Below are 23,098 nucleotides of genomic sequence, written 5' to 3'. Positions count from 1 at the left end.
ATATAATACGTCGTCACTGCATGATGGCATTGTGGGATCAGGACTGCCGCATATCTGAAAACGGACTTCGGTATAAGTTTTTTCATCCATCGGTTCGTGTTTCCTCTTCGGATCATGGAAACCGGATTACAGATGGCATCATTTTCCGACTGCAATCAGGTCACTGTCGCTTAATCGCCCATTTGTTTACAATTGGATTAATACACCCTCATTTTTTGTACTACTGCTACCCCGAAACCGTGGATCATTTTTTAATTACTTATCCGAAATATGATTTTCATCTCAGATTTCTTATTGATAAATGTGACCAATTGAAAGTCTATTTTTGTACTGCCAATTTGATCGTCGATTCTCAAATAAATCCGTATGTCGTAGAATTTGTGTTATCCTGTAACCGCAATTTGTGACTTAAGTTTATTATACTATTCTGATATTTGATTTGTTTTATTGTATGACCATGACCACCTTCCACCGTTTTTTGTGAAACCGTCCGTTATGATCAGAGTGTTTTTACTTCATTTCACCGTTTTGTCATTGACATCATTTCATACACGTACAATGCTATTGACCGTGGTGCAAAAAGGCCGTCAGGTGCCGATAAGCGCCAAATCCGTATTCAACATCTTCGATTTACTGTACATTTATGCAGCCTTGCCTTCCATTACTAACGCATCGCACAGTCAGCATGTCCCTTCAATGACTTGGCCAAGTCATATATTATATAGTCATAAATTATGTGTTTTGAAGTTCTCACTTTGCCCATTTCCCTGTAATAATATTCAAATTAGAGACTGTATTTCCGCGATAGAAGAACGACATTATCTAGTCCCGCATTTTCGAGAAAACACTATAGTTTCGAGCCGGTTCCAAACATTTCCGAAGTTTTTGAGTCTTTCTTGTGAGTTTGATGGAAACAAACTATTTGAGACGATATAAGCGGAGATGAGTAGACAAGACATGCTCAATTAAAGAAACCGGGAATGGAGTCGGACTGGATTAGGAATCTGTTTCTGGAATGCTGGGTTTCCCGACTCATCACGCACTGCTAAACTATTACTTCCTGTTGCAATGGTCCTGAGTAGATCTGCTGGTGCAGGTGCAATATCTGTCACTGCGAAAGTTACGGATGCAATCTATCTGGTAAACGCTGTCGCTCTAAAATAAATTGTCACTTCTACGGGGGCGAAAGTTCACACTCCATAACTCACACGACATCATATGCTAGCTTTGGTTTAGTATACACTTGATGCAAATACACGAGCTTGAACAACTTAATATTATGGTAATGGATCTGGTCAAAATGATCACACAAATCACGGCTACGATTTCAAATCAGACAACTCATCTGCACATCCTACGCCAGCAGAGCCTGATGGGATTTCGACAAATCATCGTATGGCCGCTGATTGTTTAATTTTTTGAGGTAGTCGCTTCGGGAACATGCTACTAAATATATATAAATCAATTTGGGCAAAAAAAAGGTTAGAAATCTTCTAGACATTATGTCTCAGCGCTAGTTTTCAACCGTTTTCAAGAGTCTGCTGATCGAGTCTTCGACAGTTCTTTTTTATGGATACGCTCCGCGATGCCTAAAAACGAAACAATTGGTCAGTTAGCTGATCCTTTTCCGTTGCCTGTTTGTTCAGTAGAGGCTATTTTTTCCAAACATGCCATCGCCGCATAGGGTACTTACAAAACATAGTTATTCCGACGACTAGCGTTCCCAACATCGCATATAATTTAACGTACTGGCACAGCGCTGTGCTCCATGCGAATTGCACCGCCAGCCCCAGGTTTAACACAGTGACCCACACTGACCCGGCTTCTTCGCGAGTCCTCGGAAAATAGGCAACGTGTGACACTGAAACGGAATTGATCACAATGCATTTTACTAGGTGACCATAACAATGAATAAAGTTGTGCATTATGTCTGGACTCCAAAGTGACATCTATTGAAGAAAGGTACTAAACTGCGGACGTGGTTGTGGTTGAGAAATATAGATTTGAAGACTTGGATGGACATGGATTTACGATATCAGTTCTGATGGAGTTAAAAATGTAGCTTCTGCCTATGGAGAGTAGTGTTTTCCACCCCACGTGACGTAGCTATAGCACTAAAGGTAATTGCCAATCACGTGCCCTAGCAGTGTAAAGTACATCTAAGCATTTCTAGTAGTAGGTTCGTCATGATTCCATGGTGCGTAAGCTATTGAACAATAACGCGAAACATTTTAAGGAAAAGTGAATTCCGACATCATGATATGACTGCCCTTCAATTCACAGTGTTTGGGTGAGTGTCCTTAATATCCTAAGTTACTTAAGCACCCAGGGAGCAAATCACAAAGCGCACTGTTGAGCGGTGTAGTTATAGATTGCATGCAAGATGCCATTGCCCCTCTTAAATTTGGGAATGGGAAATTGTAATGTCACATCCATTTATCAAAGTGTCAATAAAAATGACACTTTAAATTTTCAGTTTATATTAACCCTAGCAGGAATCCCCACCGAATGTTTAATTTTAACATTCTGGCGTTAAATGCATTCTGGACGTTAGTACATCCCCAGAAGTTCCTATATTTCATATATTGCTCACAGTTTAAGGACAGCTGCCATATTCCGTCAGTCATCCCGAACATAAAGTAAGATACGTAGATCATCCACGAAGTGTTGATGTCCGGTTGCCACAGCACACAGAACGTCAAATTGGCGATATCCGATACTGCAGCCCCCAGTAGAATAACAGTGTGGCCCGTCCTTCGCGATAATCGTCCCATGATGCATGCTGATATATGCGCTACTCCGAACACGCAACTGTAGAGACTAATCTGAATTATGAATGGTAACATCGCTTTAAATACACGTCATGGTTCATACGTTTTAGACGTAGTAGCTTACTCAGTAGGCGTACGGTAATAATCATTATAATTAATCGACACCTAGTCAAGTAGCGTACTTATACGTGATAGATCTAGCAATGGCGTAGACAGGACGAAATTGAGCGCATCCACCTCCGAGTCTGAAATAGAGCCGTGCTACAAGTCGGCAGCTTCGGAATCAAAATAAATAATATTGGCCTTGTGTAAATAACAGTTTCAGGCGAAAGACACCATGCATACCACAAACAACAACAACAACACCAGGTTATAACTATGTATAAATTTCATGACTTCAAATCTGAAACTGTCCTCTACTTTATTATGATAAGGCGTTTATATATCCTATAGCATTTTAATGACCTAATCTTCACACGCTTGAATTTGAAAGGACCAAGCCCTCACCGCAGTGTACCCTCGCACGCAGGAAATATATGCTCTTGGCAGTTCTGATATCACGAACGTGGTGAGCAGTCCGTGGTAAAATGTGATTGGAAGCAGCAGGACTTGCTTTAGCCGAACCAATTGTTTTGCTATCTCTGTTATCGAGAATGTAACCGTTGAAATGATCCCAAGTCGTCTCTGAAGTAAATAAAAACAACATCGAAGATGAGTGAATTCACTTATGCGAACACGCTCAGCGAAGAGCGTGCGTATGACCACTGTACATTAAGGGTAGACGAAAGTACAACCCGCATCCAAGCAGGCATGTCTGCATTGTCGATGGAAAAATCGTGTTTTTCTAATTTCTACCAAACAAATCAACTCAGCCATGCGGGCTTCCCAGATGCGTGCCACGGCATCAGTTTCAAACCAAGTCAGAGATACATCTTTTATTCATAATCCACCCTTCACACCAATACCAGTTGATGTAGGTAGAGGATCCCGATCCACCTATACCTATGAAGCCATCTGTCCGGGACGAGACAGGTCCGTTACGTGCGCTTTCCAGAGTGGTAATACGTAAATACGCATCCGTCTATGGCGTATTTGACTTATTTCTAGACACTGGTGAATATGTGCGGAAGTTGAATTTTGCATCAGCAAGTGAAGGGTAGTTAATAGTAGTTAGTAGGCTCTGATTTCGTTTATCACCCAAGTTGCCATGGGATATAAGGATTGGTGTATTCGACTCGTTTTCACCCGTTGGAATCTGCGTGAAAGCCAAATCTGATACTATAAATTGCCAATGTCTTGATTTGCACTGTTATTATGTAAATCGGGAAAACACACATATTTCCCATCCATGTATTTGCAGTGTAGTTATTTGAGAGAGAGGTGTGAATGGGCGGGACGCATACAAACACGTTCAACTTCATCCGAAATCGAGGTGAGTCATGTTAAAAATAGGGGCAAAAGCATTGATTTGGGTATTCAACTATCCATCCAGGAGAACACCCGGATTCCGGACGAATTACGTGTACTCAGTTTGTTGACGCCACATGTGTTTATATTATTATTCAGTGACATTGGTAGTTCTGTAGTGTTGCCCATTTCGAACAATTGCCACTCGTTATATAAGTATAGACGCCTACCTTGTTCTAGCAACGTTTATCTTATCATATGCCAATATCGATGTGAGACGTTTAGGATTGAAATCGTTTAAATTGAGCTGTGAGATGATATATTCGTCAATATCGCAGAGGGCGATCAAAACGAATATTTCACACGAGAATGAGGAGAATATATACTATATGAAACAGTCCAACATTATGCAAACAACTGTCACCAAGTCTCCTGCACCTGAAGTATAATAAGGTAGGTAACGAATATTACATTGTACACAGATGTGGTCAAAGTAGTCAAGAATGCTACTCAAGTAGAAGTAGAAGTAGCGACGGAAAAATCACTCAACTACGAGTAGAAGCAGCCCAAAACTACTTGAAGTAGAAGTAGAATTGACTGACTTCAAATCTACTCAAGTAAAGAAGTAGTTGCGAAAACGATCGTTATAATGCGTTCTCATAGACTGTCAAAAGCTGCAAATGGAGCTATGCGAAAGGTGCAGAGCTTGATTCATATTGATAATTCCCAGGAGGTATAAAGTTTCGACAGCATAAGCATTCGTCCGCATCATTAGATGGAAATGATAGCATTGATATGGGAATCCTCTGTTTCCTAGAACACCCCGATTTAGAATATATCATGGTATGGACTCTCCCCTATATCATAAGGCCAGTGGTATGGTCGAAGAGCAACACGGAGAAGTGGTTTCGGATACGGTGTTAAATACTTTGCGCGATTACTAAACGTTAATAAAAAAAATATGGTTGTTCGTAAAAATGCCTTATAGTGTAGCTTTATTTTCGGAAAATAGAGACATTACTACACTTGCTTTTATACTTCAACATATATGCTCTCCGGACAAAAGAATCGAAAGTAATTAGAACTCAAAGTATGATACGGGGAATTGAAATATTGAATAAAATATAATGAAGTAGAAGTAGAAGTGGTGGGAAATTAGTTCTACTTGAGTAAGTACCCAAGTAGCGGAAAGCTACTTGATTACTTCAAAAAAGTAGAAGTACTTCGTTACAGACCGCCTCTGATTGTACATTATACATTGGCTGTGCTGTCGTAGTATACTTAACTTGCTTCCTGATACACCGAGGTTGGTGAAATCTCAATCTGCAAATTAACTCAATACAGACACGTGTAATATATTTACGTCGTAGATTTACGTTAAATGAGTTTCTCGAACGGCAGAACAGGGAGTTTAGATAGTCAAGTGTCATTCAGTGTCATAGTCATAGTCATAGTCATAGTCATTCAGTGTGCATGCCTCCTCTTTACTACGCCTAGGCCAAGGTGGGTGTCCGATTCCATTGACAAATCCAAGTCGCTTCGACATCTTCCTGTCTATTCATTGTATCGCATTTTTTGTGGTGTATTGAACTGATAAAATTGCTAATAAACCAATGATGATGATGATGATGAAGTAAAATAAGGAGACACTGTGAAGTTTGTGCGATAAATATAAGGTTACCATAACATGGTACGATATGCAACACGTGGTGAGATATCACTATACGATAAGCATCATGTCGTTCATATCAGATACATAGAACAGGGGTCAACCGCACTACAGAATTATGTCGATGAAATTACCCTAGAATAGGGGTTATCAACCTTTTTTAGTTCGGACCCCAAAACTTTTTAAGGTGATTGCTTGGACCCCGTGACCACTAAATTTTGGGATGGTGCGTAAAAAAGGTCATCACTTTCTCCCAGTTCTCGTTACGGCCTGATTAGCAGCTGCATTAAGTGCCCATATGGTGAGTGCGACATTTGGTGAGCACCGAAAATAAGACGAATTAAGGAGATAAGTCAAAAATAAGGACAGTGTAATTTATAGTTGTAGTTTTAACATAGGCCTTTTACGCAATCCTTAAAACTAGTTTGTGAGGCCCCAAGCGGTCCATCAACCCCACGCTAAAACACTATCCCAACACCTGCGTCTGAATGCACGCACCAGTTATGCATAAAGAAGTCTTCGCTACACAGCCAACGCTATATGGCCTTAAGCCCGTATCACACGGAACTTTGCCTACTTTGTCAGCGTTGCGAGCGCCGACTTACAAATCGAAATATCAAAGATGTACAATACATACCTTATTGTCTTTAACTGGTTTGTCTATGCATTTCATCGAAATATCATTATCTTCAGTGAAATCGGCATTGTCATCGATCAGCTCTTTGACCCCTGCATTTGATGTGATATCTCTGGAGCTTTCCGAGGTGACAGTGCGTTTAGGATTAGGTAAAAACCAAGCTTGTAAAACAAGAGATGATATGCTCATGAAAACGAACACTGATATCATAATTGTCAGTTCGATTCTGTTAGTCGGGGTGTACTTTGTGATGATTTCATCCACTGCCGTCTCTACTTGACAATCGTTAGCGCCACAGACTGCGTATGAGTCGTTAGAATGTACGGTGAAATTTGCTTGGGTGGTGTTCCGGCGGCTGGCATCTTCGTCATTGACGGCCAGCAAAAAGTATCCAGCTATCCCGCCAACTACCTTTGACAGATGAGCGAAAAGTAGGTTTACCGCATCTCAGCGATGTAAACAGGGCTAGATGGCCTATATATATAAGCGGATTGCAATTGATGAAAACACGCAAAAGGAAACGTTGCACTCAAAAATATATATGATATATATCAGGCATAATCCATAGAGTAGCTATTAGCCACTGTAGCGTTGGTAGTGTGTCTACACCAGTGGTTCTCAATCGGGGGTGCGTGAAGCATTTTCAGGGGGTCCGCGAAGCCTCTAGATTTGTAAAATGATTGACAACATCCTTTATATTTTATTTTTTGATTAGAAAAAGCATGAGCCTGTTTTGCTTCATAATAAATAAAACTTTACGACTCACATCATTGAAATGGTCGTCTGAGATGAAATATCCGACTGTGCAAACTCATTTTCATTGTCGAATTGCCAATAGCCTGCTGATGCAAACATATTGCTGTTTAGAAATGTTTTGTTGGAGTTTGTAGAAAAATGAAATGTCGGAGACAGCAAGGTCAAACAGGCAAACATTTCGGATTTGGAGTTGTCATTCTCAGCAAATTAGTAAACAGTCGTTTGAAATAAAAATTCATGAATTTTTTTCCGAATCTGTTTCAATGAAGGAATTAAAACCTCGCCACCAAATCCATTTTCTCCTGTCATATAACCCTAAATAACTTGAATATGAGACGCTAGAGAGAAATGACTACTGGCTGAACGTGATATATTCAATAAAAACTCACACCAAAAGCTGTCGTCGGAAGCGTTACGCGTTAATATTACATTCTTCACCAATATATCTTTGTGGAAATGGATTTTTGGCACTGATTCATGTCACATCGAAGACGCGGATTTTCAAGACAATTAATAGAGCTGGAAAATTCCCTTCGAAAAAATGAAAGTCTACCCAATTTCAACATATTATGTACTGTTATTTTCAAGAGAAGTCATTTTGTGGCTGTTTAACACAAGTCTACATTTACTTTTTTGCACAAGACAGTTGACGGTTGCACGATAATTGAGCTAATTTTGAACGAAATATTGAGGGGTCCGAGGGGGTCCGTGACGGTCGAAAAGGGTCCGCGAAGACAAAAAAGCTGAGAACCACTGGTCTACACTATGAACGGAAAACGCGAAATATCCTGTTTTCCACTATATGGCGTAGTGTGGTGAAAAGATTCAACTTTCACACCAGGATGGGTTCTTTCTACGTGTTTCAATCTAAGAAAGCGAAAAGTGATGGTTCACGTAGTACACAGACTACAACCACCCCATGCATCACGATCACTAACTAATTATGGCGATTGGACGACCACGACACGAGTGAGTTGTACTTGCTGCGCTTTCCACAGTGAAGAAATCATTGAAGTTCGTGGGAAGTGACCGCAAAGGAGCGGATATATACTGTCAATCTTTCGGTTCAAGCACATGATTTACAATGAATAGCATTTTGGAACCTTTTGCGCGTAGACCACAGCATTTCGAACAATTGCCCATACATATAAATATACGTCCATGCTCTCCAAAATTTACAATTTACAATTCCGCTATCAGTACAGTTTGATGAATGCAATAAAGGATTATGCAAACAAGTTACATTTATGATGAGAGTCGCGTAGACACGTGGTGATGGAGTATTCTGAAATCCAGATCCTGTTGCGGATGTAAGCTGCAAATTTAAGGCTAAATCCAATGTGACATTCACCTTGCATCGTATACTAACTCAGGTCTATATACAATCACGCTTAAAACTGAATAAAACGCCACATGACAGTGTATTCGACCATTATAAATCCTAGTCCGCGTCCGGTTAGAATTTGTAAATCTGATTTACAAAAAGAACATCAAACACACGACATCACAGCTTTGAACATTATGTGATAGAGACTTAGCAACATTTCATTACCGTGACGTCACGTTACTCTGAGGTTGCAATGGATAGTCTTCAATCTTTTTACCTGGTTTAAATGGTGAGCAGCGAAGAAGCATCCGCTGAACAGATTGATGTAATGCTGCGATTCTTCCGGCTTGTTTTTCAGTTTGGAATATTTTTTGCCGAAATAGAAATTCATAAGCACCAACGAAGGCCAGATAGTTGCTTCCGATAAGGCAAGCATTACCGCTGCCGGCATCATGGTGAAGTACGCTGTAATTTGCGAGTTTGTCAGATACTTCAGCAGCATATGAGGCCGTAGACTAATCCAGAATTGGAAATTGCGAAGGGCATTTGAATATCTGGGAGGGGGGCGAAACTTTATCGATGTGTAGACTAAGTAATCACTCGCGAACGAGAGACATGTTGAACGAGTTGATTTATGTCAGGAGGTCAAAAGCAAGATTCTGTCCTCTGACTAGGTCCTGCAAGTATAGTGCTTGTATAGTTTAGGAGAGTATCTAGTTCAGGGACGGGCAAACTCTCCTGTCGGCGGGCCGGATATAGAAAAACCAAGTACTTGGCGGCCGGATTCCTGAGTCGATACATTAATCGTTTATTAATTCCCTATACCAGGAATAAATCGTATTCGACTTAGGGACCAAAACAGTATATGTTAATGTATTTATTAAAAGTAATGTACTTCAAATAGCTGTTGAAGTCAATAAGATCTGTGGTCGATCAAAGTTGCCGGTTGCAGGTCGGCCGTAGAAACCCTTGGTAAAGACTGCACTTGAGTATCAGTTAGAATGGAAGGCAGCTCTATCTGTTCATTTTCATGGTCGAAAATATTTGTAGACCCGAGCAGAACAAGTAATTTCATGGCCATCTTTCTCCGGCCGCGGGCTTATCATGTAAGACCTGAAACACTCGACGGGCCGCTGAAAAGACCTTCGCGGGCCGAATGTTGCCTGCTCCTGATTTATACTATAACAGGTTTTCCGATATAAGGAGCGCGAAGGGATTATTCATAGAGGCGACTGAATTTAACATTTTCAAACCCAAATCCTGTTCCGAATTTGTGATAAAAATTTCTCAAAACATTATTACGTCTCATCGGTCCATATAAAACTAGGATCAAAATTGAAAATGATTTGAAATGCAATGGCTCGATCTAAATACTAATTCAGATTACCGAATATCTCAAAATACAAATATCAATCCTTGCTCGTGATTGTGTATTTGTACTTAGTGCTGATCAGCTTTTCAGCCGCTCAATGAATTTTTGCAATTCTAACCACTGAACCCGATTTCCTAAAAATATTGTTCACAGTATATCTTCACCTGGATAGTAATTGGCGGCAATATACATCGTCATCATCGCCAGACTGAGAATTAGTCCTACTTTCGGTCCTTGGCATCGAAGGATGATAGGAGTCGTTACCAGCCCGAACAAAATAGCCGTTGAGAATGTTACAGCCAGCGAGTTGGTTCCTAGGAAAAGAATTCGTAAGATTCAACCTTGTCGCTTCTTGTGTGACGTCAATCAGTGCTTCGTAACTTTTACTAACACAGGGAACACCTACGCGAATCTGCGAGCCTTCGTGAAACCCCGAATCTTCGTTTAGTCAATATAACCCAAACTATCACAATATACCAATAACTACACATCTCATGCATTAAACTATGGATTGAAGGTGTACAAAATGCGCTGTGGATCTAGAGAGTGACAAAATACCAACAGACTTACATGATCAACTAGCTAACGGTTTTTTGAGTAGTGCTAGTTCTAAATGCGGATTTTGAAAATTGGACAGTTCTAGTTCTAGTTCTAGTTGCGGATTTTGACAATTGGGTAGTTCTAGCTATTAGTTCTAGTTGCGGAGTTTGAAAATTGGGCAGTTCTAGTTCTAGTTGTAGTTGCGAGTTTCAAAAATTGAGTAGTTCTTGTTCTAGTTTCGGGTTTTGAAAAGTAAGTAGTTCTAGTTCTAGTTCTAGTTCTAGTTGCGAACTTTGAAAATTGGGTAGTTCTAGTTCTAGTTGTAGATTTTAAAAATTAGGCAGTTATAGTAATAGTAATAGTTGCGAGTTTCAGAAATTTAGTAGTTCTAATTCTAATTGTGGGTTTTAAAAAGTGAGTAGTTCTAGTTCTAGTTGCGGACTTGGAAAATTGGGTAGTTCTAGTTCCAGTTCTAGTTGCAGATTTTGAAAATTGGGTAGTTCTAGCTCTAGTTCTAGTTGAGGATTTTGAAAATCTGGCAGTTCTAGTTCTAGTTGTAGTTGCGAGTTTAAAAAATTGAGTAGTTCTAGTTCTAGTTGCGGGTTTCGAAAAGTAAGTAGTTCTAGTTCTAGTTCTAGTTGCGGATTTTGAAAATTGGGTAGTTCTCGTTCTAGTTCCAGTTGCAGATTTTGAAAATTGAGTAGTTCTAGTTCTAGTTTCGGGTTTTGAAAAGTGAGTAGTTCTAGTTCTAGTCGCGGATTTTGAAAATTGGGTATAGTTTAGGGTTGCCATATTTTCGAAATCTGAAAAGAGGACACTTTATCAAAATTTTCAAACTTGCAAAACCGGAGGAAAATCCTAAAAAAGTTGTAAATCTTTCCCACTTCGTGAAAAAATAGGTCAACTTTCCCGCTCAGCGCCCAAAATACAGTTTTTCCTTCATATTATCAGGTGGTTGACTAAAAAAAGGTCAACTCTCCGGCTCAGCTCCCGAAATATCCGCCGGAGCCTTACTTCGGTGCTGATTTACGGCATCTCAGTCGAATTTCGCCGTCAATTTCACCAAAATTCTCAAAAAAGATGACAGAAGGGCGTCTTCCGAGGACACTTTCAAAAAAGTCAAAAAAGAGGACAAATCCTGTTAAACGAGGACGTATGGTAACCAATATTCCCTCTAATTTTTCACGAGTCTGCGCAAACACGCCAACTCGCTGCGCAGGCCCTTGGACAACAGTGCGCAACCAGCCCCCCATAGGGTGATAAATCAAGCCTCCGGCTATGCGCTTTTTGCCTCTGCTAATAATCTAAATTGGGTGTCCGTTTTGTGGGTGTGTCGCCTGAACGCGCGAAGCGCGAAAAATTTCTATAATTCATGACTGAGTCGGTATATTGCTATCAATTTTTATGCTCTCTCTGCTCACGTAATCAGATTTACCGGTTGAGCAGGTCGAGTCAGGTGTGTTGGAAAAGGTACAACATTTTAAGGATTTTATGTATATTCTGATCGGAGCACTAAAACCTCCTAAAATCGCCATCCGAACAATCGCAGCCCCGCAAAATAATACCTGATTAATGTCTCATAGTGATGGTGATGGCATTCAACGTCTCGTCATAGTTTGATCGTGTTTGTGTGGTGACTCTCGTAATATTTAGCAACGTAGCTACTAGCTATTACTGTAGTGAGGTGACTATGTCCAAATGAAAGTATAGTATTCGTATCTTGCGACGTCGCGCAAATTGGAATAAATAACACAAGCACATGATAACGGAGCAGTCCAACTTTCTTTCTTCTTCTGTTGTAGTGTAACATGCGCTGCAGAGGTTATAGGCTACTCGACGTTCACATGTGCGTATCCTTCTCAGACATTCAACTTTGTTGTTGTTGTTTGTGGTACTCATGGTGTGTGGCGACTGCTAAGGTTATTTACACCTGGCCGATATTGCCTGTTGCTGCCGACTTGTAGCACGGATTACTTCTAGGCTTTATGTAAGACATCGCTTAGGCGGATGACATGGCGATGAGGAGCCTAGATAAACCTCCAACATTTAGGTAGGAATTCTGGAGTCGACCTCGGTCGGACTCGAACCCACAACCCATTGGTGTTGTAGCTGTGGATTATACCACTACGCTATCTCGCCACCTTCAACTTTGTAAAATACTGAAGCAGATACTGAAGCGAAAGTTCCAAAGTGAGACTATGGGAGTTTACTGATGCATAATTGAATCCTTACTATCTTTTCATTCTGTCGCAATATTGTGGTGTTCTGAAATAATGAAATTCCCAATACACAGAATAAAAAAAATACGGCTGTAAAGAACCGATCGAACGAACTGTTTCGCAAATCGGTCTGCTACGTGGGGAGGCGTAGCTATACGCATTTTAATTTGTGCTTATTTAAATTTGTAAAATCTGGATGACGCAAAATGCGAAGACTACACTCGTTGTAGTCGGGACACAGTGTTGCGACTCTGCCATTGTTCGGAAACAAAACAAATTACGGACTTTGAGGTCGATTTCAGGGGGCTTCAGTGCTCCTGCCCGTATATAATTTATATTTTCGGAATCGGTGCCACAGTAGTTTTCGATTAAGACTAGTTTCATTTAGTTTTGGGATCGGGTCGCCAGCATAGAATGTCCGCTCCAAGTAGCAAATGCCGTAGAAATAAGAGAGTCGCAGTCTTACAAACTACGAGAGCACTGAATCGGTCTGCCACTTCCCGGATAGTTTGTAAAGGCTATGGTAGCATTCGGGACGGGTGACATTTACCGCTTATGAATTACTGTGAAGGCTACAATTGTTTGTAGTAACATTTGATTGCCACGCTTCGATGCACTTCCATACGCGCTACCGTGGTTTCATTGATCACAGTTGTTGTTACCTCTGAAGTCTGAAGGTGTGAACAATAAATTCGGACACATGAAACTGTTGTTCAAACGCATATACCCCTGCTCGTTGTAAATGAATTGATTCAAGTAGCTTGTAGCAGCATGTGTGCGGACAATGATATATCGTATGTTATTGCTCTGTAATATCAATATTCAATATACGTTACTCACCTAAGCCTCCTTCGACGTTGATACTAGACTGTAAAATCAGCGTGAAATTTAACGCAGAGAACGCGAGAATATCGGCAGCAGAGTAAGCCGAAAATCTTAAAAGCAGCTTTTTCATTCGATCTTCCATCATTTCGTACTGCCAGAATACGGTTAATATCCTGATCACAGTCGTCGGCGAGTTAGGGTAGGCACTCGTTCTTAATGATAGCAGCCGTGCTCCTATCGGCTCACATTCGTAAGTACCTCCGGACACCTGATAGGGGTCATTTCAAGATCTGAAAAAATGACATGTGCCGGACATATCACATCTTAGAATACTTGTGACTGCAGCAAGGTTTGCGCTAACGAAGCAGCGAAGGCAATTGAATCATCTGAGCTGGTAAAGTATTCGACAAGCTGCAGGCTACTCACAGCTGATCCCTAACTTCATCTAGTGCCGATAAGACTTGAATAAGCGACATTTCCCATACTTTCCTGCCATTGACTAGGCTGCCTTAACACATAGAGAGATTGGGAAGCCAACATCTATGTTATTCAATCAAAGCTTCGCATAACGCCATAACGGTCTACTCGCACTCTTCAACGGTAGTTCCATCGAATGCATGCATTGCCCTATGACGCTTAGGTTTATTGACATAAACCACCTGGTTATGTCTGTTATACAAATAGCGACTCGACGCATACTTTAAGAAACGCCGTATTGTAAACCAAGGGTGTCAATTTGACACTGTCAAACTCAATTTTGGTCGCTGGCCAGATATACAAACCTTCTGTTCGCATAGGCGGGATGAACCAGGCAAATGGTGCCAAAATTCTTTTTCAACGGGATCTTCATCATCAATGCTACATAATATATTATACTACGGATCTTAGGGGCTATATTCTAGCAATAATCCTACTTGTATTAGAAAACAATGGAATTGGAAATAACACAACAACTGGACAACCTTACCACTAAAACGGACACTATTACTGCGGAACACGGCGACTTAAATTGGCATATTTCTATGTTACCTTTGTTCTAGTCTGGATGCGGGTTGCCCACCGTATGCCAGTGTTGGGATCAAGTCACTACCTTCGAGTCACGAGTCATTTCGAGTTATTGCACATTTTGACTCGAGTCAAGTCAAGCCAATCGATTTTCGAAGGTGACTCGAGTCAAGTCAAGTCACTCGGTTTTTGGAGGTGACTTGAGTCAAGTCGAGTCAAGTCAAGTCAAGTCACGAGTCAAGTCACAATTCAAGTCAAATCGAATTTTCGAAGTATGAGTGATGGAGTTATGATTCAAAGTCTTTACATTTTGCTAGCTGTGTGAAAGACAGATTGATTGGCCATTTATGTTGAATTATTAACGCATGTAAAGTCAAATATGCATACAATATGGCAGTGTATCGCTCACATATACCTAGAACTTCTAATAAAATACGTGACCAAAATAGAGGATCGAATACGAAACCTCGAGAAGTTGAAACAAATTGATATGGTACAGTACATTACCCATCTACACATCTGCGAGAATATAGACGCATAAACTATATTCGTTCGATTTAAATCATACAAGAGGGTCGTCTAAGAATCATATATACATCGATATTAGAATAATCTACTGCTAGTACATTAACGCAAGCTATGGTCATTTTGTTTGCGGTCAATTAATTTGTGATGTGACAATGGAGGATCAGTGAAACGTACAATCCGTGAATGACTGGTTGCTCTTACAAGTCACACCGGCGTGTCGCGAACAAACTAAACATAAACAAGATCCAGTGATTTAATCGGCACCGTTTATTTGATGACTTGAAAATGACTCGTAAATTTTGCTCCGAGTCACGAGTCAATTCACATTTCTGAAGCGCCGAGTCAAGTCAAGTCAAGTCAGTTTTGCAAAGTGACTCGAGTCAAGTCAAGTCATACGAAAAAGTTGACTCGATTCACGTCATGACTCGAGTCATCCCAACACTGCCGTATGCGGTATGGGAATACAATAAAGTTAACTGTGAATGCGGACTCTTCGAATTTGTTTCATTATCAATAAATCTCGATGCGAGTTTCAACGGCTCCGATTTTGAGTCACAATCGAGAGAACAATCGAGGCTCAGTATAACGCACGATCAGTGAATGATTGGTCGCTCTCACGGATTACACCAGCGTTTCGCGACCAATCCGAACACATGCAAGACACAGCGATTTTTATCGACCCCGATTACTTGATGACCTGAAATTGACTCGTGAATTTTACTCCGAGTCACGAGTCAATCCACATTTCTGATACGCCGAGACAAGTCAAGTCATTTTAACAAAGTGACTCGAGTCAAGTCAAGTCATACGAAAAAGGTGACTCGAGTCTGACTCGAGTCAAGTCATGATTCGAGTCACGCCAACACTGGTATTAACCAAGCAGTGACGAGATGGCGAGATAGCGTAGTGATATAATCCACAGCTGCAGCATCAATGGGTTGCGGGTTCGAGTCCGACCGAGGTCGAGTCCAGAAGTCCTATGCCTAAGTGCTGGAGGTATATACAGGGATGGTGTGAACGCGAGGCTCACGTTCGCGTTCTGTGGGTGAACCTCGGAAATATATAGGTTCACGTTCACAAACGAACCTTGGTAGGTTCTGCACTGTCAATCTTTTTCATATATTACAATTTTCACTTCAATATAACATCTTTGGTTGAAATTTATTACATTTCATCTCCGGTCCACTCTATGCATGGCGATACAGCACAAAAAAAGTCGACACTAATCGAGCATGTACCTTGAAAATCTCAAAAATTTTAATTGCTTTGTTACAAAAGTTTGCTCAAAGTATCCAGCTTTCTGTTTGTAAATATTTAGTGACTAGTCTTGGGATGACTCGAGTCAACTTTTCCGTATGACTTGACTTGACTCGAGTCAATTTGCAAAAATGACTTGACTTGACTCAACGCTTCAGAAATGCGGGTTGGCTCGTGACTTGCAGCCAAATTTACTCGTCAATTTCAAGTTATCAAATGATCAGTGTCAACCAAATCGCTGTATCCCGTATAAGTTCCAATTGTTAGCGATACGCTGGGTGTGACCTGTTAGCGCAGTGGTTCCCAACCTTGTTCATCTCGAGGACCCTTTAGCCGAAATTTGAGCCAAAATACCCCCTAGGAGAAATCAGCCCGATGATTAAAAAAGGTCATTTTTCACTCGCAAGCACCTGCTGACCGTAGAATAAGACGGCTGCTACAAAGTGTTTGTTTCACGTAGGGCCGTATAACAACATTTTGTCGACCTCCCAAAAACAATGGTCTGGTTCCCAATCAACACAACTTCTACATTCAATCCAGAGACTCCTCATACTTCCATTGATACATACAATGCACAGTAACATAAACACACGCACACACATATACACCCTTTCGCAGTTTCTGTATGGATTTGGTCATTAATATTTGTTACTTTCATACATAGCATGAACGTGATCAGTTCTCCTGCTGGACCTGATGGAAATATAGTGTCTCCAAAATTTTAGGACATCCATGCCACACAGTTAAAACTATCAATGAAGTTTCTGGTGGGTCCATATTACTTTGTTAAAGCATGTAGTTACTTCGTAACCTCCGGTAAAGATTGTCGCTAGGCTACACGAAAGATTCCAAATTTGTATTTCTTGACTGGGTGATGTATTTTCATTTTCGAGTCGCATTTGTACCGTGGGGCTCAGATCTCAAGGGCAGGATTACTCATGGCCTCATTTCGGAGCCGTTCAGTCATATCAAAATTGACGGTTTCGGTAAACATGTCATCACCGTCGATCTTGCTGGGAGCACACTTCGCTGAGTCGCAAGTTAAGCGAAACGTTTATGGATCGTGATATGTCCTAGCGCGGATATGAATATGCCTAATGGTCCCGCACTAGCCTACTGTGCAACTCTAGACTGATCCATCTTTATGGCCTCAAGCGATACTAGGAAATACCGTCCTTTTATAATTGCGAATACAGTTTGACTGAATTCTAAAAAACAAGCGTATTGATGCGGTATTTTTCATTTTTAGTTTTCGAGTGACACTAAATCGCGCGAATCGCGCAAGTAAGTATTTCAGGTTGAATGAATTTTCCCTAAAATAGTCTATTTATTCCTCATTAAAAATATTAAAAAAGAATTGGAAGCATAGTCCCTTTCGCCCTCCATGGCTTATAAATGTAGCACCAGAAATCAGTTCGCCACTTTCCGTTGTGGCAACATTGCACCAAGGTTAGCATTTTCTCCCCACGCTCGGGTAGCGGTTCACTGAAAATAAAGCAAGTTCACTGGCGATCTCTTTGACTTGAATCGATGACGAGAGGATGTTTTTTCACTGTATAAAAAATGTTGACTTGAAAATAGGATAAAAAATTTCACTAGATGCGTCATGTTTGATATATTCGGAACGACGTTTGCCCGCTTAGGAGAAATTAGTTAAGAGGCCGTCGCAGGCCCAACGAAATAGTCTTGGAAACTGCACTTTTAGCACATCTGAATTAGCTTAAAAAAATGAGGGGGAATTTATATCTAAAGTAGAGATTTTAAATAGCATTTGAACATACTTCCAGCAAATAATAGCCAAAAAGAACCCACGTTCGAAAATAACTATCGACTACTTGACAGTTCGGACATGAAAAACTTGGTTTAATTCGTTACAATTCTAAAGCAAAATCCCCCCCCCCCCAAATTACAAAATTTCCCCGGTTGGGAACCATTGTGTTAGCGCATCAAATCACTCAATGATTACGCGTTTTATTGGGCCTCCATTGTTATATAACAAATGAATTCACCGCAAACACAGTGATCGGAGCTTGCAGCTTACGTTGTCCTAAATAGCAGTAAACTAATATATTATTATCAATGTATCTCTCTTCTATAAACTGCTCGTATAACCAACCCTCTAGCATTATTTGAATCGAACGAATATCATTTATATGTCTATATTACTTATCAACAATTAGAGCTTATTAAATTGTATATCGTGGATATAGTGGGGCATGTCCTTATAAAAACGCATTACCTGCACTTTCACCTCGATATTATTAGAGAGCTTCTTGGAGGTATAGAGCTTCAATATACAATTGAATAGTATATTCATATTGAAATGAACCCGGGGTAATCGTCAGCAACTAGTTGAGAATTGGAAAGAACATTTTATATCAACAGTCGTATCACAAAATATGACGTCACCAGCATGAAATGAGATCTCAAGTAGGAGAGCGTTCAATGTATTATTTTAAGATGATACACGAACTCCCTCTGTAGACAAAGCTTGGGCTGATGTATTATGATAAAGGTCGACTCCAAGGCACACAGATGAAAGTGTGAGCGACCCCTCCCGATGACGCAAAATCCGTCGTCTCGATAATTTGTCGCAGATACCGCATGTGCGAAAGATTTATCAGTTTATAGACCCAAAGTATGCAAACAAAACCCCTTCGTAATTTTCTTGAAGTGTTTCCAGCTTTTTATAATAATCTATGGTAGTCAACATTTGTGCTTATTCCTTTTTTTTTGTTAGTGTGTTTGAACGTCCAATAAGGAATCATGCCGATTATTACAGGGCAATTTTGAGTAAAACGAGAAACCAGAAAAAGTGACATTTCTCAAAGACTAGGGACACTGCAGAAGAAATTTATGTATTTTAGTGATTGGTTCGAAATAGCAAAACACAATACATGAAATTTTTACTCATATAAAATTTTGCAAAATTTTATTACATGGTGTTATTTTCGGTCCATAGTAAGAGAAGATTTCTCATTTCACAGACGCAAGTCATGCAAACAAAACCACTTCTGACGATCTTTAAAGTGTTTGCATTGTTACTTGATGCATGGGTAAGCTATATTTGTTCATATTATCCTTTTCATTAGCGTTTTTCTACGTCCAATAAAGAATTATTGTGATTAATACGGAGCAATTATGAGTAAAATCAAACATTCGAGAAAGTTACATTACCTCAAAATTTGGGACACTTTGGGACACAGAAAAATTTTGGTAAATCGGTAATTAGTTATGAATACTAAAACACAATACATAAAAACTTTTAGCCAACTAAATCTTTTGCAAAATTTTGTTAGATGGTGAATCGACTCATTTATGACTCATATACATTGTGACTCCATACGTGCCACTAGATCTCATCAGAGTCGGATGAAAAGCTTTATGTATAGCCTACCTATAATTCGATAACATGAGTATATTTTCGAATGTAACAACATTAAAAATATAATTAAACTTTCACTAATTCTACAATTTTCCAAATAGCTCGGTGGCCAACCTCAAATTACTCCTGTTTCCCACCACTGGGTCATGGCCCACCATTTGACAACCCTGGTCCAACCTCTTGAATTCTGGGATTGAAATATAAATTGTTAGTATAGTTGTTGGACAGGCAAGTGTAGCGACCTCGTCAGGGCGTATCTTCGTAGCAATAACTGGTACGCGGGTGTGTTCCTGGGCTCGGGACCTCTTCTCATTGCGACTGCCGCCTGCTCAATGAACACTACACAATACGGCGGAGCTGACAACACCACAAATCTATGCGGTTATAATATTATATTAATACGACATAAGAAACTCATAACAGCGATGCTCACGGACACATATAACGGAACCCAGACGATCTATAAAACTCCCACACGATACCTGCACACTACACAGCAAACTGTAACGAAGCTCCACGCTAACACCACGCACAGTCGCACACATACCCATCAGCCTAAACCTCGCCCAGCAGCAGCCTTGACATCTACAAGCGACTACGAACTACCAACGGGGCAACATCACTCCCTAGGTGCTCGCGTAGCTCCGTCAGTGACTAGGCCGTGCCCCAGCCCACTATCCGCGTAAGGTCCATGTATGGTGCTGAAGTGGACCATAAAGAACATTGAAGTGGTTACGGACTCGGCTAGCGAGTACAATTGGGTAACGTCGATACTGGTAAACAGTCACATACCGAAAGTGGATGGGCTAAGCGCGATGGTCACAAAACGACGGCTGGGAATGATTTCGCAACTCATTGAGGAGAATAGTCTCAATGTGACAATTGGTGGGTTCCATCCGCTGAGAATATTGCTGACTCCTTGACAAGGGTCCCTAAAACCTGGCTGTAGAAGGTGGCAGCAGGTGTAGAGAGTGTTTCGGTGAAACCTCGGAATGCGAGATGTTTCATTCCATGGAATGACGGAGCAGTGACAGTGATAGTTGCAGATACTGTGGTAGAAGTGGACGGAAGAACCAGGCATGTTGCTGATGACAGGCACATGGTGGCGAAGCAGCGGGAGGTTGCCGGTAGTGGTAAAGTTCCATCAAGAACTGTAGAACTGGTCTTCAACGAGGTGGAATTGGGGGATGGCAGGGAGTATGACAACCCTGAACCGTCCAGTGACAGTGATCAAACATCGGAAGACGATCAAGATACTGAATGTTTTATTCGATATAGAGCCCCGCCTAGATGATGGGCCGACTACTTTGTTGATGGATTATGGTTTCATTTGCCTTTGCTTATCTCTACTTGTTCTTGCTTGGTTATGTTGCTGTTTTGTGGTGACTATTGTAGCCTATCTGTAAGCTTATGATCTTTAGATCAGGGGGTGATGTGCTTCCAGCGAACCATCGCACGAATAAATGCATTGCGGCTGTCTCAGACTATTGGCGGGGAGAAGCGAGGAGGCTGAGGGGGAGTTTGGACGTTGTTGTGTCAGTTGTCGTTGTTTGCTACTTCATTCGAATAAATACATCTTCTTTTACAACTGGTTAATTCGGAATCGAGTGCTAAGCTCTGTGTTGCTTCGAATACCACCTATTAGGAAGTTTTAATAGTGATAATGAGCTGGAGAGTTAAAAGGCGTATCATTTATGCTGCGACAAGGAAAATAACGCCGGTAACACTACGAAAATAAATTGGTAGTTCTCGAATATGACTAATTCGTAGCGCTTTGCGACAACGCTGCTGGTCGATCGCCGACTCACAGAAACGTCATAATAATTAACATGCGTGGATTTTTGCGACATGTTTTGAATTCAGAGTTACGAACAGCCGAGGTCCCCAGAAAGCAGAGTAACTATATTTTTCGTTTGCAGAATAACTGTACGTGTGAAGGGCGTAATTCTGTGTTACTCTGAAATATCGACTCGTATAACTACAGGTGATGCCCGAATTCACTAGTCTGACGCCTTTTTGAGCGGGAATATTTCGAGCCTCGAAAAACGATTGTTAGAGGAGGAATGCAGTGGTTAAGGCCATGTTGAGGTGTGATTATTGTGGGATATCGCGTGCTTCGTCATGATTACTATGTCGAAATCGGCCGTCGACGAAGTTTGAGCTACAGCTACTTTAGAGTCGCGATTCCGCATCACGAATGTTAGGTTCGATTTTTTCCAACTCGAACTTGTGACTCATTTCTGATACGAATATAGGACTAAATATGCACTGCACAGTGCACGCCGAAGTTCACTTTTCGGGTAACTAATTGGTATGGGTTGGAAAAAATAGGTAGCCTACTTTGTTGATTTGATTCCGAGTCAAGTGTTGACCTTCAAACGATTATCGTATGGCCAGATAGCGTACAGTGGTTCAATACACAGCTTTATCATCAATGGGCTGTGAGATTGAGTCCGATCGGGCCTCGAGTTCGACTCCAGAATTCCTATTTACGTGTTCAAGGCTTATCAATTCTCCTCTGTCCTCGCCATGTGATTCGCTTAAGTGGTTTCCTACAAATGCTTATAACGAAAGTGCAAGTTTGTTTGTTTGTTTTGGGGTATTCATGGTGTTTGTCGACTACTATGGTCATTTACACCAGGCCGATATTCTTCTTATTTTCCGTAACTGCCGACTTATAGCACCTCTAGGCTTTTGTAAGACACCGCTGACGCGGATGAGGTGGCGAGGAGGAGCCTAGGTAAACCTCCAACACTTAGGTATCGGAATTCTGAAGTCGACCTCGGTCGGCAAGTGCAAGTGCAGAGTTGCTACCACAAGTAAATCTTACTTTTATAGTTTTGGCTCGAATCAAGTTGAGTCATTTTCAAGTCACCACCAAGTCAAGTGAGGATGCAAAAGGTTTTGGAAGTATCGCACAAAACCTGTGATATGATTAGCGCCACTATCATGGTTTTACTATTAATAATATAGGGTCAATTCCGAGTCATAGTGTTGAGACCCGAGTCCAAGTCGTACGCTTTATTATCATTCAGACTAGTGTTCCCTTCATCTTTAACTGAATATTTCTTCAGTGAAACGAATCCCTCGTAATTGGCTCAAGTCGGTGAGTTGAACACTTCTACTTCACAGGTATTTAGCCAAAACTAGGCCTAAAATACTTACTTTTTTACTTGGAAATTGCTACTTCTAGTCGAACTTGAGTGTGAGTTTACGTGGCTGTACTTCTACCTGAGGGTTAACGACAGAGGTGGACAGTAACGAAGTACTTCTACTTTTTCGAAGTACTCAAGTAGTTTTCCTCTACTTCTGCTACTTACTCAAGAAGATATTTTTTCGCTACTTCTACTTCTACTTCGTAATATTTGTGAACTACTTACTTACTTTTCGCTATTTTCAT

General features: G+C 40.8%; 1 protein-coding gene and 1 long non-coding RNA gene across 2 annotated transcripts in view; one reads left to right on the top strand and one right to left on the bottom strand.

Annotated features, from left to right (window-relative positions):
• The window catches only part of LOC145435009 (uncharacterized), a 210,186-nt gene that overhangs the window by 16,266 nt on the left and 170,822 nt on the right, over positions 1-23,098 (top strand). The gene's annotated exons all lie outside the window — the stretch shown is intronic.
• On the bottom strand, positions 1,215-13,829 carry LOC145434990 (protein unc-93 homolog A-like). The gene is made up of 8 exons (XM_080312235.1): positions 13,539-13,829; positions 10,104-10,253; positions 8,845-9,032; positions 6,485-6,895; positions 3,279-3,455; positions 2,594-2,825; positions 1,694-1,861; positions 1,215-1,589 (listed from the first exon to the last, which is right to left on the bottom strand). Exons 1-8 carry the CDS (start codon positions 13,666-13,668, stop codon positions 1,531-1,533), a joined length of 1,515 nt encoding a protein of 504 aa, XP_080168361.1. The 5' UTR covers positions 13,669-13,829; the 3' UTR covers positions 1,215-1,530.

This window comes from Botryllus schlosseri, chromosome 3, assembly GCF_051294905.1.
Source record: "Botryllus schlosseri isolate E-star chromosome 3, Bs_hap1, whole genome shotgun sequence".
Classification (NCBI taxonomy): domain Eukaryota; kingdom Metazoa; phylum Chordata; class Ascidiacea; order Stolidobranchia; family Styelidae; genus Botryllus; species Botryllus schlosseri.
Note: the sequence above shows the minus strand (reverse complement) of the source record. Positions and strands in the feature narration are given on the sequence as shown.

What these genes read in the sequence shown, in the direction of transcription:
- LOC145434990 (XM_080312235.1), bottom strand. Translation starts at nt 13,668, where the DNA reads ATGATGGAAGATCGAATGAAAAAGCTGCTTTTAAGATTTTCGGCTTAC. An exon ending in CAACGTCGAAGGAGGCTTAG is followed by an intron (nt 10,254 to 13,538) that starts GTGAGTAACGTA and finishes TTCTTTTCCTAG; the next exon opens with GAACCAACTCGCTGGCTGTA. An exon ending in CTGCTCACCATTTAAACCAG is followed by an intron (nt 6,896 to 8,844) that starts GTAAAAAGATTG and finishes CATCTGTCAAAG; the next exon opens with GTAGTTGGCGGGATAGCTGG.